This window comes from Jaculus jaculus, chromosome 6 (genome assembly GCF_020740685.1).
Source record: "Jaculus jaculus isolate mJacJac1 chromosome 6, mJacJac1.mat.Y.cur, whole genome shotgun sequence".
NCBI lineage: Eukaryota > Metazoa > Chordata > Mammalia > Rodentia > Dipodidae > Jaculus > Jaculus jaculus.
Genome location: NC_059107.1, coordinates 144,673,243 through 144,692,023, shown reverse-complemented (window position 1 = coordinate 144,692,023; position 18,781 = coordinate 144,673,243). Strand labels below are relative to the sequence as shown.

The window sequence follows — 18,781 nt, the reverse complement described above, 5'->3', positions numbered from 1 at the left end:
GAACTTACTCTGTAGCCCCAGGCTGGCCTTGAACTCACAGGGATTCTCTTACTCCAGCTTCCCAAGTCCTGGGACTAAAGGTGTGTGCCACCACACCCAACATGGAAGTACCTAACTTGTTATTATTTCTTGTTTTCAAATGTATTATAGAGGTCTCTTCTGGCATATTAGCTTTTAGAATTATTATAGTGACCAAGAATAACTATGTGCCAATTTATAATCACAAAAATAGCTTAGTTGAGGCCTAAAATGTGTATATATTTGCTGATACGTATTATATATGCATACATTCATATAAGCAAATTGTGGTCTAAACAGTAAATAGTTCAAAAATATTTGAAAGAACTTTTAACATAATTTATATTAACAGAAATATTATTTTTTAAATTTTTTGTCATTTTTATTTATTTGAGAGCTACAGAGAAAGAGGCAGAGAGAGAGAGAGAGAGAGAGAATGGACACGTCAGGGCTTTCAGCCACTGCAAATGAACTCCAGATGCATGCGCCCCTTGTGCATCTGGCTAATGTGAGTCCTGGGGAATTGAGCCTCGAACTGGGGTCCTTAGGCTTCACAGGCAAGTGCTGAACCACTAAGCCACCTCTCTAGCCTGAAATGTTATTTTTTTAGTGTTGAAAGAAGAAAGTTTATTTCAGAGTAAGAGGCAAAGAAATCAGAAAGAAAAGCAGATTCCTCTGTGAGGAGCGAGCTTCCAGACCTGGGGAGAAAACCAGAAGTTATGTTTAAGTGTTTCTAAGTGGAGACCTTGCCAGTGTGCTCTGATGTTTGCTGAAAACAATTTTCCAGTTGGTAGGTTTGATAATGAATTAAAAAAGACGTCTTCCAAATACCACTGTTACCATTTAAGGTAGAAATGTTAGTATAATTTTAACACCTAATATCCTTTATCTTTCATATTTAGTTTTTGAGATAATTCTTACATTAACAGCTTATTTTTATTTAATTCCTACTGTTATTATCCTAATTCATTCTTTGCTTGTACTGTTAAACATTGTCACCATCATTTGTTTGAAGTATTAAAACTCTTTTTAGGGCGAGCAGATGGCTTAGCAGTTAAGGTGCTTGCCTGCAGAACCTACTGATACAGGTTCAGTACCCAGTGCCCACATAAGCCAGATGCACATGATGGCACATGCCTCTGAAGTTCATTTGCTGTGGCTAGAAGTCCTGGAGCATACATTCTGTCAAAAAAAATATCTATATATAGATATATATTTATATCTATATATATATATTATATATATATATAGATAGATATAGATATCTATATATAGATAGATAGATATAGATATGGCGCCACCATGCCTGGCCCTAAAAGTAAAACTCTTTTAAAAAATTATTTTAGCTGAGTGTGGTGGTGCATGCCTTTAATCCCAGCACTGAGGAGGCAGAGGTAGGAGAATCGCTGTGAGTTCAAGGCCACCCTGAAGACTACATAGTGAATTCCATGTCAGCCTGGGCTAGAGTGAAACCCTACCTTGAAAGAAAAAAATATATATTTTGGGCTGGAGAAATGGCTTAGTGGTTGAGTTTGCCTGCAAAGCCTCAGGACCCAGGTTTGATTCCACAGGACTCATGTAAGCCAGATGCACAAGGTAGTACATGCATGTGGAGTTTGTTTACAGTGGCTGTAGACTCTGGCATGCTCATTCTCTCTCCTTCTCTCCCTCTGCCTTTCTCCTGTCCTCTCTTTCACATAAATAAAGTTTTTTTTTTTTTTAATTTGAGAGAGAATGAATATGGGTACACCAGGATGTCTAGACACTGCAGACTCCAAACACATGTGCCACCTTGTGCTTCTGGCTTTACATGGGTACTGGGAAATCAGACAGAGGTCCTTCAGCTTTGCAGGCAAGTGCTTTAACAGCTGAGCCATCTCTACAGCCCTGTACTATTAAAACTCTTAACTACTTTGTTTCTTAGTCTATTCTTCAATGGTCTGCCCATGAAAATCTATAAGTAGCTTTGAATTCTAAATTCTTAGTTATTTAAGATTCTCCTATGACATTCTTTAAAAGCTTTTTTCTACATTTATTCATTACTCCCACTTCTACATTGCTTTCTCTGAACCCAATGATTGTGAACTAACATGCGTTTGGTTATACTCTTCCTAGATTATTTTCATTTCCTTTTTATTTACTGAAATTTTACTTTTTCATCAACTAAACTGGAATTATTCCCCACTTTCTACTATATATTTATAGAAAGCTACATTTCCATTCTTAATACAAAGTTTTATTATTTATATATTTCTTACTCAGAAAAGGAGATCATGCATTATTCTTTTTTAGTTTTCCCCACAGCATCTAACATAGCACTTGTTCTTTTTGTTGGTTTTTGAGGTAGGGTCTCACTCTAGCCTAGTCAGATCTGGGATTCACTCTGTAGTCTCAGGGTGGCCTCAAACTCATGGTGATCGTCCTACCTCGGCCTCCTCAGTGCTGGGATTAAAAGTCTGTGCTATCATGTCCCATAGTACTTTTTATATGGTGGCCAGTAGGATAACTATTTACTTTAGCTGAATGTTGTATTACATGTTTATGGTTCTAGCATGGGGAAGATTGATGCAGAACGGAGTTTGAGAAAAGCCTTGGCTAATAAGACCCTGTCTTAAAAAAAATAATAACTTATTTCAAATGGGAAAATGTGGGGGTGGGGAGGGAGGGAATTACCATGGGATATATTTTATAATCATGGAAAATGTTAATAAAAATTAAAAAAAAATCCACACTAAAACCATAAAAATAAAATAGAAGAAAATGTAAAAAAAAAAATAATAACTTGAAAAATGATCTCGTACTACAGACCATTTTATTCCCTTGAATGAATTCAAGTCACATTGATGTTCAGTCAAGGTAGATTTTAACTTGTTATTTGGGAACTTGACTAGAAATTTTCAAGATTATATTTACTGATAAGGCTTTCTAGTCTTTCTTTTTCTTTTGTCTTGAGACAGGGTCATGCTAATGTGTTGTCCAGGCTAATCCCAAACTCTTGATCCTCCCACTACAGGGTCCAGAGTTGCTGGGAGATGTGCATAATCATCTCCACCCTTTTTTCTCCACTTCACATCAATAGTTCATGAAACCATTGTTTTGAGCAAAGATGTTCCTAGATAATTACATTTGATCAATGTATGATAGATATACTTTTTTATAGTAGGGATTTTGGTTTTTATTAATGATATTATTTTAAGTGTGGAATAATGAGCATTACTTAAATATTAAAAGATGTTCTAGCTGTGCGTGGTGGTGCACGCCTTTAATCCCAACACTTGGAAGGCAGAGGTAGGAGGATCGCCAAGAGTTTGAGGCCACCCTGAGACTACATAGTGAATTCCAGGTCAGCCTGAACTAGAGTGAGATCTTACCTCAAAAAACCAAAAAAAAAAAAAAAAGATGTTCTACTTTTGAAAATTCTAAAATTTAGAACTGATAGTAAAAAGTTACAGTTTATTACTGAAGTATCTTTTGTGTTTTAGAGTTTGAAGAATATAAAGAGAACCAAGACTCTGTTTGCCTGCACACAGAATGAACTTAGAAAAGAAATGGCTATGTTGCAAAAAAAACTTATGATGGAAACTGTAAGTTACATTTCAAGTTGGAAACACGAATAAATGGAAGCACGGAAATAGTTTATTTGGTGAAATATGTATAACACTCAACTAAAAATTAACATGTTTAATATCTCCTTTCATAAAACAGCAGCAGCAAGAGGTGGAAAATGTTCGCAAGTCTCTTCAATCCATGTTATTCTGATGATTCTTTGAAGAAAGAACTTGAACCTGAGTAACATGACATAATTACAACATTAGCGAAAGGATATTGTCTGCAGAGTATAAATTCTAGTTTAAATTATAATATCATTAATCATTATCTTGTTTAAGTACAAGACCCCCTATTCCTGTTAACTTCTAAGTAACTTATAAATAAAATCTAAACAGTTATGTGAGAGAAACAACTATTCCTGTGTATCAGGCTTGTAACTCTTTAGTTGTAAATTCACTATCAATAAATATGATTTAAAATTAGGTTTTGGCTTCTATGTATCTCTGAATCCCAAAGGTACAAAGTACAGAATAGACATTACAGTGTTTGGTTTAGTTTTTTTTTTTAATATTTTTATTTATTTGACAGAGAGGGAGAGAGAGAATGGGCATGCCAGGGCCTCCAGCCACTGCAAATGAACTCCAGATGCCCTCTTGTGCATCTGGCTAATGTGGGTCCTGGGGAATCAAACCTGGGTCCTTTGGCTTTGCAGGCAAGCACCTTAAACGCTAAGCCATCCCTCCAGCCCCCCCCCTTTTTTTTTTGGTTTTTCGAGGTAGGGTCTCACTCTAGCTCAGGCTGACCTGGAATTCACTATGTTGTCTCAGGGTGGCCTCGAACTCACAGTGATCCTCCTACTGCTGCCTCCCGAGTGCTGGGATTAAAGGCATGCTCTACCACGCCCAGCTCCTCCAGCCCTTTTTAATGATTTTAAATTTTTTATTTATTTATTAGAGAGAGAGAGAAAGTGTGAGAGAATGGGTGCACCAGGGCCTCCAGTCACTGCAAAATGAACTCCAGGTGCATGGTGCCTCTTTGTGCATCTGGCTTACATGGGTCCTGAGGAATCAAACGGAGTTCCTTTGGCTTTGCAGGCAAGCACCTTAACCACTAAGCCATCTCTCCAGCCCATGGATTAGTTTTTGAGACAAGGTCTCACCCTGCTGTCTAGACTACTGTTGGACACCTAGGAGTAAGGTAATCCTCACCTCACAGCCTCCCAAGTACCTGCAAGTATGTGTGTGTATCACTATGCCTGGCTTATGATGGTTTTCATTAAGGGAAAAAAAAAACCACACACAAACTATGTTACATGTGCATCTTAAAGAATTTAAAGTTTGTGTTTTGGAATACAACTGCTAAATGATTAATATAACTTATAATGCTTATAAATACTACTCTTCAGATAGCGATTGGTGAATATTTCATTACATAAGATCATCAAGATGCCATTTAATTAGGCATGGTGTATAGTTAAATGACACATGTTTTTAGCAATGATTAAGAGTATATCATGGGGGGAAGGGATATGATGGAGAATGGAATTTCAAAGGGGAAAGTGGGTGGGGGCAGGGAGGGTTTTACCATAGGATATTTTTTATAATCATGGAAAATGTTAATAAAAATTGAGAAAAAAATAATAAAAAATAAGGTAAAGTGCTCAATTAAAAAAAAAAAGAGTACATCATGGGGCTGGAGAGACAGCTTAGTGGTAAAGTGCTTGCCTGCAAAGCTTAAGGACCCATGTTTGGGCTGGAGAGATGACTTAGCGGTTAAGCGCTTGCCTGTGACGCCTAAGGACCCCGGTTCGAGGTTTGACTCCCCAGGACCCACGTTAGCCAGATGCACAAGGGGGCGCATGCGTCTGGAGTTCACTTGCAGTGGCCGGAAGCCCTGGCGCGTCCATTCTCTCTCTTTCTCCCTCTATCTGTCTTTCGCTCTATGTATGTCACTCTCAAATAAATAAATAAAAAATGGACACAAAAAAGGACCCATGTTTGACTCTCCAGGTCCCACATAAGCCAGGCACCCAGTGACGCAAGCATGCTAGGTTGCAAATGTGCACACCTTTGTTCAGTCTGGAGTTCATTTGCAGTGGCTGAAGGCCGTGGTATGCCAGTTCTCTTGCATTCTCTCACATTAAAAAAAAAGGCTTCATGGACACAGCTAGTTGCTTATGGTGTGAGTACTTCACATCTGTCTTTAGGAGTTTTTTCAGTTTTACTGTTCAGTAAATATATTCATCTTTGATTTTACATTTTCAAATTTTCAAATGTGAAGATCCCCCCCTTCTCCCGCCACCTTTGGGTGTGCCATGGCCTCCAGCACTGCAAACAAACTGCAGACACAAGGGCCACCTTGTGCATCTGGGGAATCAAACCCAGGTCCTTTGGCTTTGCCACCAAACTCCTTAACTGCTAAGCCATTTCTCCAGCCCCTTGAATAGTTTTTATACACTCTTAATCTGCATTTAAAAAACATACTTGAGAGGAGAGAAAGAATGAGAGATGACAGAATGGGCCCACCGGGACCTCTTACTGCTGCAAATGAACTCCACATGCATGTGCCACTTTGTGCATCTGGCTTTACACGGGTACTGGGGAAATGAACCCAGGCCATCAGGCTTGAAAACAAGTGTCTTCAACCACTGAGCCATCTCTCTAGCCTCAAAATGTGCATTTTTACACAGAAACTTAGGGAACATTTGTTGTAATAAATGCTAAATCATTTCAACATGTTTGTAATCAGTTTAACTTTTTGCTGAAATTGCCTTCAATGAATCATTCACAGCAACAACAAAACACCTATCAGGGAAAGAAATAATTTTCTCTTGCTTTTATGTTTGAAATTCTAGTTTTTGCCTCTATAATTCTATAATTCACCTTTATCATTTAAGGTTTTTCAAGTTTTGAAAACAAATACAGATTAACTTCTGACCTTCTACAGGAAGAAATTAGTTCATCTCTAGTACTTAAGCATTAAGAGAACTGGTTGCTTCTGTTATGTTGGTCCTGGCAGACCAACCTAGTATCGCACACTTTCAGTGAGCTCTCTGCCACCTGGAATCTACATCTTCTAAACTATTCATGCTTTTAAAGTCTTTATTTCAAAAGGTTACCTACAGCTACAGAGGCAAAGTAAGTCCTTTAGAATACCTGTGTGCACTTAATCCACACAAGATTTTTTTTTCCTTTTAAAATTCCCCTTAGAATAAAACACGGTTTTTTACTCCATTGCTTTTCTCATTATTTAATCATATGGCATAAAACTTATAGAATTATATTAAAATTAAAAGTAGGATCAGCTAGGACTCTGAAGATTTGTGTTACAAAAGATCTTTGTGAAGAAGGTTCTAGTATTTATACAGAAAAATACTTTCAACTGAGACTAGAAAGATAAGAATCACTGTCTACTTATTTTATCACCTCATATGGATCAATGTACTTGAAGTAATTGATATTCTAAGGAAATATTTTTACCATTTTTATAAATTACTAATTTTATTACATTTCAAATATATTTTATAAAAGGTTTTTTTCATGACAACAAATTTTGATGGCTAAAGTTCTTTAACTTCTGAATTTTTATGTAATCCTTTAGCAATGAAAACCCTGAATCGGATAAATATGTTGTAGATTCAAAGATTACTATTTAGAACAACAGGAATCCAATTATTGTCCTTGGGATTAAAATTTATTCCTTATGTTTTGTTTCTAATTTATAGACTAATAAATAGTATGCTAATAATATCTGTGATGAAAAATGACTCTGAGCTTTATTACTAAAGTTGATATAATGGAATCTGCAGGATTTATGCTTAAATAAAACCTTATTAGATAGTATACTAGCCTCCTGCATAGGGGATTGCCTTCACTCATTGGCTCCCCTAACTGCTTCTCTTTTCCTTGGACTACTAGTCAGTCAATATGCTTGTGAACCTGTTCAGGTGCTTGATGACATGAAGTCTTGAAGATTTTTAGATGAAGATGTCTTGAAATTTGCAGGCACAAAGCACTAAAGTATATCATCATATCAAATGAAGAAATGACCTTTGGAAGCAAAAAAAAAAAAAGAAAATATAAAATGGATTATGGTCTATCTTTCCTGAAACTGCTATTTTTCTAGCCCCTCCCATTCAAATGTGTCTAACTTTAAATTCTTAACGGAAAAATACTATGGAGTATTTCATACTTGTGTCTTATAGTTTTATGAGGTGGGTTTTTTTTTTTTTTTTTTTTTTTTGAGATAGAAGCTTGCTATGTAGTCCTAGCTGGCCTTGTACTTGCTAAATAGCCCAGGCTGGCCTTGAGCTCAAAGCAATCCTGTTTTAGCCTCAAAAGTGCAAAAATTACTGAATGTGCCACCATGTCCAGCTAATAACTTCAGAAATGTAGGACTACAGATAAATAATAGCAACAGAAGCCATTTTTTTTTTTGAGGTAGGGGGCCTCACTATACCCCAGGCTGATCTGGAATTCACTGTGTAGTCTCAGGGTAGCCTTGAACTCATAGCGATCCTCTTATCTCAGCCTCCTGAGTGCCAGCATAAAAGGCATGCACCACTACACCCATCTTTTTTCTATTTTCTAAATTAAAAAAAAAAATCTATTTGCAAGGAAAGAGGGAATTGGGCATGCAGGGCCACTTGCCACTGCAAATGAACTTGACTCATGTGCCACTTTTTACATCTGGCTTTACATGGGTATTGGGGAACTGAACCCAGGCCAACAGACTTTGCAAGCAAATACCTTTAATTGCTGAGCCATCTCTCCAGCCCTAATCCGTTTAGTTTATTTATTTATTAATTATTATTATTATTATTATTATTATTATTGGTTTTTCAAGGTAGGGTCTTACTCTAGCTCAGGCTGACCTGGAATTCACTATGTAGTCTCAGAGTGGCCTTGAACTCATGACGATCCTCCTACCTCTGCCTCCCAAGTGCTGGGATTAAAGGCGTGCACCACCACGCCTGGCCTAATCTGTTTCTTAATTTGTATTGTTTTGGAGCCATAAAAATATAGTAGAGAACAAATAAAAGAAAATGGCTCTAGTTTTCAAACACTTTGGAAGATTGCCTGAATACTTTGTTCACCTGAAAAGATTAATATCTTACCACTGCAGGAAGAGCAGAAGACTTTGAATTAACTATAAATTAATATTAGATTATTAAATTATCCCATAAAATTTAATATTACCCAGCCTACTGAAGGATCATCAAATGTATCCTCGTGCTCCATGCACATAAAACATTTATGAAATACCTCAATCTAGCAACAGGATAAGATCAGGTGAATTAGCAAACAATTTATTGCAGGATTTGATGAAAGCCAGTGAGGTTGAGATTGGAAAATTATTTTAACTATTCAAAACCACCGTTAATTGAAGGCCAACCAGAAAGATATCTTAGTAATATAAAGTGTTTCGTTGATTCAATTTTGTGACTAAAGTATTACCTGTAATGATTTTTCCTTAGAAAGCCTAAGTGTCTCTTTAATACATTGTCCATATTCCTTTTCTAAGATATAACCAATGAGAATTTAACCTTTGCTTGACAGTTAAAATAAAATTACTAAAATATGCTGTCATCAAGGGCCACACTCAGGGTTGTGTGGTGGTTTGAATCATGTCTTCCATAAGCTTGTGTTTTGAATGTTTGGTCTCTAGCTGGTAGCTATTTGTGCGATGGAGCCTTGCTGGGGGAGATGTGCCAGTGGAGGCAGACCTTGGGATTTATCAACTTGCCAGTGCCAGGTCAGCTTACTCTCTTGTTGCTTTATGCCTAGCTGCTGTCACAATACGTGATGCCTGTCTCTGCTTTGCCATGTTTTCCTGCTATGATGAAACTTCCCCTTCAGACTGAAAGCCAAAGTAAACCCTTTCCTCTCACCAGCTGCCTTTGGTTGGGTGCTCTGTCTCAGCAACATGGAGGTAACTACAACAGGTTGCTAACCTCTAGTGTATTTAAGGCACTGTCTGCTATTTTTTCATTCTTAGCTGACAGCTTTTGGTGCACCCAGTTGGCTTACTAACTGGTGTAAGCTGGGGACAATTTTAACAAATTTAAGTCTGAAAATCTGAAAGTGCTCTAGGAAGACAGAATGTTTGTTTGACCTCTCTGTTCTGATTTTGGAGAGTTACATAATTACTTTTAGGCACACAGTTATGTTCCCATATTCTTACTTGTTGGAAGTCTGACCCCCAGCTATGTTGGCCAATTCCCCACCCAATACAAGATGGTTTACAGCTTAAAATAATTAAGTTCAGAAACATTTACTATGTAAACTAAATATTGAGACAATTGATAATCCCACTTAAGTGGCTTAAACTGTGACCTAACATGTTAAGAAAATAAAATCTAAAAAGTACTTACCATTGCTACCCATAGAACAACATATTCATCTATAAAGTTATTAAAGTACTGGTCTAAAAACAAAAGACCTGGCCCAACAAAGATGGTGTCTTGAAGATAGAGTTCACTTTTGGTCATGTGAGCTATCTATAAAAAAAAGATGATTTCATTATTGTCTCAAATGCCTTGGCTATTATTTTTAGGATACAATTATGAGTTTAATTCACTGTTAAGACCAAGAGGCTATTCCACAGTTGATATGGGAATACTTATGAACATCTGATCTTATGCACATGAGTAGGTTTCTTAGTAAAAGTTCCAATAGTTAAATTCCTGATCATATAGTTAAAATTGATTATAGCTAAATAATTTAAATAACTGAATATACTGTTCATAGCATTGGTTGGAGCACAAATAGCTATTCATTATAACACATCACAAAAGGAAACCAATGTATTATAAGAAACAGTTTGCAGCTTTGTGTTTGAGGACTATACATAATATTTACATTGAGAATTATAAAATAATTTCTTACCACTAATTTTTGTGCAACTTTAGCAAAGACACATCCAAACATTAGTGTGTAAAGACAAGGGTGCTGTTCAAATACATTGGTTGCAGACTTCTTGTAAATCATTATTGCTAATATAATAATTATTCCTATGTGGAGTCCTGGTGACAAGACACTGGTGCCCTAAGGGATAAAGCAGAACACTTCATCAGTACCACATTTTAATAATGCACTGATTGCAATGCAAGCATTTTTGGCTTTATTAAAATGAATGTGAGCTGGGCATGGTGGCACATGCCTTTAATCCCAGCACTTGAGAGGCAGAGGTAGGAGGATGGCTGTGAGTTTGAGGCTACCCTGAGACTACATAGTGAATTCCAGGTCAGTCTGGACCATAGTGAAACAAAACAAACAAAAAATGAATTTAATAATCAAAATTTAAAACTTAATTTCATGGCTAAAAACAACTCCAGGGCACGTGCCCCTTTGGGATATGGTCAAACCTGGTCTTGGATGTAAAGTCTACCACTGCTGCATGCAGAGAAGTTATCACACACTGTCAAAGATCTATGAAGATTTAAAATAGAAAATACTCTCTTGGGCTGGTGAGATGGTTTAGCAGTTAAGGTGCTTGTCTGCAAAGCCTAGTGACCCATATTTAACTCTCCAGTACCCATGTAGAGCCAGATGCACAAAGTGGCACATATATCTGGAGTTTGTTTGCAAGTGGATAGAGGCCCTAGCACTTCCATTTTCTCTGTCAACTCAAGAAATATCAGTTTTTTTAAACATACCACAATTAGAACTTATTTACTTATTAAGAAAACTATTTTGAAATTGTTAATGAAAGCCAGTTTACAAATCATTTGAGAGGATGACAGTACTTTTCACTAAAAAATGATATATCTATGTTTATTACTCTTAATAATTAAACTTTGTTCCAAATGATCAAGTTCAGCTGGGTGTGTTGGCGCACGCCTTTAATCCCAGCACTGGGGAGGTAGAGATAAGATCTCTGTGAGTTTGAGGTCACCCTGAGACTACACAGTGAATCCCAGGTTAGCCTGGGCTAGCGTGAGACCTTACCTCGAAAAAACAGAAGAAAAATGACCATGTTCCAAAATTCAAATATACCCTTAAAGCATGGGTATTATAAATCATAGAAACAAAGAAATAAAGGCAAGTGTGCTAGTTTCAAGCAATCCTTAAAGCCTTTAACACTGTTTGGTTACACGAGGACATCACTGGAGTTAGTACTTAATCATGTTCAACTACCTAGAAGACAGTAATGAGCTTTTTAAAACTGCTGGTATGCTTATTTAAAAATGACAGGAGTTCTGACTTTTTTACTTGGAAGTATTGAAATATGAATAAATGTAAAGAAAATATACATTTCAGTGGAGTTTCAATAAAATTTACTATATGAGTAACAAATTGTCCCATCTGGCTTACATGGGTACTGGGGAATCAAACCTGAGTCCTTAGGCTTCATGGGCTTTCGGCTTTGCAGGCCAGCTCCTTAAGTGCTTAGCCCTCTTTCCAGCCCCTACAATTAATTTTTTTCTTTTCTTTTTTTATTAAATAGTTTTGCACTCAGTGAATACAGTCAAGTTGGTAGCATTATTAGGCTCATCCATGTACTACCCCCTCCCCCTGGCACCTCCTTGTTGAGGTATATGGGTCATGCATTGTGGAATTAGCCCACAGTTATAGGAAGGAAAAATGTCTCTGCATATCATGACCCAACATGTGGGTTTGGCATTCTTTCGAATCCCTCTTCTGCAAGATGAAGATTTCCCTGAGCCATGTTGGGTTCATTTTTGGTCTGCTTCAGTGATGAGATGTTGGGGGCCTCTGGGTCTCTGTATATCTGATTTAGTAGGAGTTGATTGTTCTCTGTATTGACCTCCTTTACCCTCGTGCTGGTGCCCATTTCACCAACAGAACAGCACCCTTGCTTGTTTTGCCCATTGTTGTTAGTTTCTGCTGCGGCCCTTCTGAGGTATGATGGGATGGTTCTCTCCTTAGGATCTGCGTCTATCTTTCTTTCCCCGGGATGTCGGCACAGTTAGGCAGTTGCCATCTTGGCCCCCTAAAATTAACTCTTTTTTAATATATTTAGCTTCTTTCCTTCTTCTTGAACATTGTCACATTTTCATATCTGTTTTGCTTGTTTGTTTGTTTTGAGGTAAGGTCTTGCTGTAGCCCAGACTGACCCAGAATTCACTATGTAATCTCAGGCTGGCCTCAAACTCATGGTGATTCTTCTATCTCTGCCTCCTAAGTGCTGGGATTAAAGGAATATGCCACCATACCCAGCTCATAGCTCTTTATATGTGGTGATAAGAAAATTTATCACAATATTAAGCAATCATGCAACGAATGCCTTACTGCGATAGTGGATCCATTCTTGCCAACACCACCATGGAGGATGACATGGAAATAATTGGAACAGGAAAATATTGCTCCACCTACTACTCCAAGAACAGGAAATATCTTCAATTTTAATTCTAGAATGGGTAGCTTTAGGGATAGAGGAAACAAACAAATCATTAGGAAAATAGAATTTATCTTCCTATTAGGCAGTAAAAAGCATGGCCCTGTACAATAGGCTATCCTTTTTTTTTTTTTTTTTTTCTTGTTTGTTTATTTTGTTTTTTCGAGGTAGGGTCTCACTCTAGCTCAGGCTGACCTGGAATTCACTATGTAGTCTCAGGGTGGCCTTGAACTCATGATGATCCTCCTACCTCTTCCTCTCAAACACTGGGATTAAAGGCATGTGCCACCACACCCAGCCTCTCCTTTTTTTTTTTTTTTTTAATTTTAGAGAGAGTGAGAGGGAGAGAGAGAGAATTGGCACACCAGGGCCTCAGCCACTGCAATCAAACTCCAGACTTGTGACACCTACTGAGCATGTGTGACCTTGCACTTGCCTCACCTTTGTGCAACTGGCTAACATGGGATTTGGAGAGTCAAACATGGGTCCTTAGGCTTTGCAGGCAAGCACCTTAACCACTAAGCCATCTCTCAGCACAGGCTATCCTTTTTCTTATAATCAAATCTTAACCTCTGCAATATAAATGAAAACTTTTTCTGAGATTGCTTTACAAAGTGAAAAGCAAATCCACCAAGTAAGTTTAGACCATTGATAGAACTATAACTAGTTCATCTCACAAATCTTTATCTGACTTAAACATGAAAAAGGGTAGTTCACTAAAAGTTAGTGGCATCTGGAAGGCAATCTTACTGGAAAGGCAGAGATTGTGATCTGTACCATAAAGATGACAAATACCCTATGTGTACATGCAGACACTTGTGTAATATTCAGGATTAAACCTCCAGCAGTATATTTACCTGTTGGTTAATTGCTGTTCAAGACAACTTCCCAAGGCAGCAAAGGATTTAGAAAACAGTAACAATGAATTGTCAGGTGTTATAGGCTACTAGTTTGAAGATAGACTGTGAAAGATTGTACCAAAAATCTATAGAAACTATAATAATTAAATATCAAAAAAACTGTATCAGGGCTAGGGAGAGTGCACAGTGGTTAAAGGCACTTGCTTGCAAAGCCTGAAGGGCCTGGTTCAAACCCCCAGTACCCACATAAAGCCAAATGCACAAAGTGGAACATGTGTAGAGAGTTCATTTGCAGTGGCAAAAGGCCCTGGTACTCTCTTTCAAGGAAACAAGTAAAATTAAAAAAAAAAAAATCTGTATCAAACAGGTACTGGACTGGGGTGATGGCTCAGTGATCAAAGGCACCTGCTTGCAAAGCCTAATAGTTGGGGTTTGATTCCCTAGTACCCACATAAAGTCAGATGCCCAACATAGCATGCATATGGAGTTCGTTTGTAGTGGCACAAGACCCTGGCATGCCCATTTCCATCCCCCGCCTTGCAAATATAAATAATATTTTTTAATAAGTACCATCAACTGTGAGAGTAAGCCAGGTATGTTTCCTTCTTATGTTATTGCCAAAATGTCTAATGAAACAATTTCAAGATTTGGTTTGAACTTTATGGCAGCTGTACCTAACTTAATGACTAGACTTGCTCAAGTGCTTCTTAGCTGCATACATCACTGCATGGATGCCAGCTTAACAGTTATCATGAGAGAGACAGCATCCATCCAACATAGTGTGTGGGCCTATGACAGAATATCCTTGACTTTACATGATTAGAAGGAATATAACTGCCTTGAAGGAAAGTATGTTCATGCCAGAATCCACCTAGATGTCCCTCACTTGATAACTGAATAATGAAAATGTGGTGCATGATAGAACTTCATTCAGCTATAAGGAGAAATGGAATCTGAAATTTGAAGGAAAATGGATGTAATTGGAAAAGAATATACTGAAGTAACCTAGGCCCAGACAGACAAATACTGTGTGCTCTTTCTCATATGTATATCTTAACTTTTGTATTTAAGAGGTCTGAGAGTGAGTATAGGCTATGAATCAAGATAGGAGACCATGAGAGAGGAACAAGAGTTGACGGGCAAGGAAGGGGGGACCAAAAGAAAACATATAATATGAAGAGAAAAGGAAGCTATGGTGGGGAGAGGGTACAACAAGAGGGGGAGGAAGAAAACTGGGAGGAGAAGAAACAAAAGAAGTTGTTTGAGCCAGGTGTGGGCACATGCCTTTAATTTCAGCACTTGGAAGGCAGAGATAGGAGAATCGTTGTGAGTTTGAGGCCACCCGGAGACTACAGAGTGAATTCCAGGTCAGCCTGGGCTAAAGTGAGACCCTACCTTGACAAACTAAAAATAAATACGATTTTTTTTTGCAATGGTAGGTCTCACTCTAGCCCAGGCTGACCTGGAACTCACTCTGTAGTCTCAGGGTGGCCTTGAGTGATCCTCCTACTTCTCCTCCCATGTGCTGGGATTAAAGGCATGTGCCACCACGCCCAGCAAATAAGGGTTTTTTTGTTTGTTTGTTTGTTTGTTTTTTTGAGATAGGGTCTCACTCTAGCTCAGGCTGACCTGAAATTCACTATGTACTCTGAGGTGGCCTTGAACTCAAAGCAATCCTCCTACCTCTGCTGCCAAAGTGTTGGGATTAAAGGCGTGCGCCACCACGCCCAGCGCAGATAAGTTTTTAAAGTATTTTCAAAGTCTATTTCTAAGCCTACTAATATGAACAGTCATTGGCATTGTGAAAGTTAAATGCCACAGGGAAATCTTACACTGATTTTTTTTTTTTTTTTTTAGGTAGTGTCTCACTCTAGCCCAGGCTGACCTGGAATTCACTATGTAGTCTCATACCCTGAATTTTTTAAATAAGATTTTATTGTTAGAGCAGTTTCAGGTACATAGTAAAAATGGCTGGGTAAGTCAGCATTCCCACATACCTCTTGTCCACACCCCACTAGCAATATTCCCATCAGTTCATTTGTTAATACTGATAAATCTTCAATGGTACATTATCATCATCAAAGCTCATAAGTAACAACAGGGTTATCTTTACATGGCATATTCCATATGGATGGTGAATGAATGTAGAATGACAGTTATAAGGCATTATATTATTATGCAAAGTAGTTTCAATGCCTTAAAATAATCCCTTGTGTTCCACTTTTCAACCTTCCCTCCCCCAAACTCCTAGTAACCATTCATCTTTTTTATTATCTTGCCTTTTCCAGAATTGATTCCACTTGGAATCATATAGTATTCAGCCTTTTCAGAAAGCTTCCTGCTTTCAGGAAGCTAGTAAACTTCTAAGGCTCCTCTATGTCTTTTTGTGTCTTGACAACTCATTTCTTTTTACCATTGAATAATACTCACTGCCTACCACAGTTTGTTCATCTACTGAAGGACATCCTGGTTGTTTCCAAGTTACAGCAATTATGAATAAAGCTATTATAAACATTTGTATGCAGGTTCTGGTATAGACAATTTTCAACTTCTTTTAGTAAAGACCAATGAGTCTGGTTTCTGGATCATAAGAGTTCATACGGTTTTGAATCTCTTGCTATCTTACTGGTTAGAGATTACAAGTTCATAGTCTGCAGTCACTAGCCTAGTTTCTAGTTCAGTACTCCCATATGACTCTAGACACAATAATTGTATATGTCTCTCTCTCCCCCTCCCTCCTTCCTTCTCTCTCTCTCTCTCTCTCTCTGTGTGTGTGTGTGTGTGTGTGTGTGTGTGAGAGAGAGAGAGAGAGAGAGAGAGAGAGAGAGAGAGAGAGAGAGAGAGAGGTGTGTGTGGGTGTGCCATGGCTTGAGATGAGAGCCTGTGGTGGTTTGAACTAGGTATCTCCCATAAACTCATTTGGTCTGAATGCTTGATCCCCAGCTGATGGCAATTTGGGAATTAGAGCCTTGCTGGAGGAGGTGTTTCTGGGGTAGGGCTTATGGGTGTTACAGCCAGCTTTTCCTTGCCAGTGTTTGGCACACTCTCTTGTTGGTGTGGCCCACCTGATGTTAGCCAGGAGGTTAGGTCCACCCTCTGCTCATACCATTGTTTTCCCTGACATCATGGAGCTTCCCCTCCAGACTGTAATCCAAAATAAATCTTTTCCTCCCACCAGCTGCTTTTGTTGGCCGCTGTGTGGCAGCAACATGAAGGTAGCTGCAATAGAGCCAGAGGACAGCCTCAGGTGTTGGTCCTCACTTTCCACTTTTTCCTTTCTAAGGCAGAGTCTCAATGAGGTCAGCTGGCCCACGGGCTTTTGAGGTTTCTCTTCTTTGCCTATCATTTTGCCGTAAGATTACTGGGATGATAAGACACCTGCTGCCACATCTGGCTTTACTTGGGTTCTGGGGATGTGAACCTCACACTTGTATGGCAAGAGCTTACCAATCAGTGATCTTCCCAACTCTAAATTAATCATTCTAAAAAGTACTTATAAAACAAAATAATGGTAATATCTATTTCACAGGATTGTTCTGAGGGGCAGATGAAACTGATGGCAAAATATTTAGGAACAAAATCATGCTGAATGAATCAATGTTAGTTGTTAGCTGCTGCCTTCCTTTTAACACTATGGGCAGAAAGTTGGGAGTTAAGTTGGCCAGTGTTGTAGATTTGTGCTGTGATGACAAAAATGATTTTCTTCATAAATTCTCTTTTTAAGCAAAGCTTGCATCTGTAGCAGTGGCCCCTAGATACCAACTAGTCATAAATGGACCCAAGTCACTAATAAAGCAGGAAATGAAAACATTTCTGATAGGGAATGCTCACCTCAAAGTAGGTTTATTTTATTTATTACTATATACATTTTGAGACAGTCACATATAGCTCAGGCTGGCTTCAAAATCGCTATGTAGCAGAGAATGACCTTGAATTCCTGAACCTCCTGTTTCCACTTCTCAAGTGCTGGGATTACAGGTGTGTGTGACCAAGCTAGACTTTCAAAATATTTTATTTAGGCCTGCCCTGGTGGTGCACACCTTTTATCCCAGCACTTGGGAGGCTGAGTAGGGGGATTACTGGGAATTTGAGGCTAGCCTGAGACTACATAGTGAATCCCAGGTCAGCCTGGGCTACAGAGAGACCCTACCTCAAAAAAAAAAAAAGAAACACAAAAAAATTGTTTAAATTTATTGATGAGGAGAGAGAGAGAGACAGATAGACAAGAGACAGTAAGTGAATGTGTGTGGGCTAGGGCTTCTTGCCCTAGAATTCCAGATGAATGCACCACTTTGTACATTTGGTTAGCAGGCTTTATAAGCAAGTGTCTGGAACTGCTAAACCATCTCCCCAACCTTATTGATTTTTATTTATTTGTTTATTGTTTTTTCAAGGTAGAGTTTTACTGTAGCCCAGCCTGACCTGGAATTCACTACGTAGTCTCAGGGTGGCCTTGAACTCATGGTGATCCTCCTACCTCTGCCTCCCAAATGCTGGGATTAAAGGCATACACCACCATGCCTGTTTCTATTATTTATTTATATTTTTTTAGAGACAGAGAAAGAGAGAACTGGTGTACCAGGGCCTCAGCCACTACAACTGAACTCCAGACACTTGTGCCTCCTACTGGGCATGTGTGACCTTGTGCTTGCCTCACCTTTGTGCATCTGGCTTATGTGGGATCTGGAAAGTCAAACATGGGTCTTTAGTCTTTGCAGGCAAGCGCCTTAATTGCTAAGCCATCTCTCCAGCCCCTGGCTCTATTTTTTAAAATTATTATTATTATTATTTTTGTAAGCAAAGAGAGAATGAGAGAAAGGGAGAATGGGCATGCCAGGGCCTCTTGACACTGCAAACAAATCCAGATTGATGTGCCACTCTGTGTATCTGGTTTTATGTGGGTCCTGGGGAACTGAATCTGAGCCAGCAGGCTTCACAAGTGCCTTTAACCACTGAGCCATCTCTCTACCCTCCCTTCTCCCACAGATTCTTTA

At 38.5% G+C, this 18,781-nt stretch overlaps 1 protein-coding gene across 2 annotated transcripts in view; it reads right to left on the bottom strand.

Moving 5' to 3' along the window:
• Positions 1 to 3,632: 3,632 nt before the first annotated feature.
• Chpt1 (choline phosphotransferase 1) overlaps positions 3,633 to 18,781 on the bottom strand; it is a 28,851-nt gene continuing 13,702 nt past the window's right edge. The window contains exons 5-9 of one of the 2 annotated variants that reach the window (XM_004650554.2): positions 12,822 to 12,953; positions 10,455 to 10,613; positions 9,941 to 10,066; positions 7,506 to 7,616; positions 3,633 to 3,803 (exon numbers count right to left, since the gene is read on the bottom strand). In XM_004650554.2, the coding sequence (XP_004650611.2) occupies positions 3,759 to 3,803; positions 7,506 to 7,616; positions 9,941 to 10,066; positions 10,455 to 10,613; positions 12,822 to 12,953 (573 nt within the window). In that variant the 3' untranslated portion in view covers positions 3,633 to 3,758. Of the gene's footprint in view, positions 3,804 to 7,416; positions 7,617 to 9,940; positions 10,067 to 10,454; positions 10,614 to 12,821; positions 12,954 to 18,781 lie in introns of both variants that reach the window. The other variant, XR_006637780.1, reaches the window with a different exon arrangement.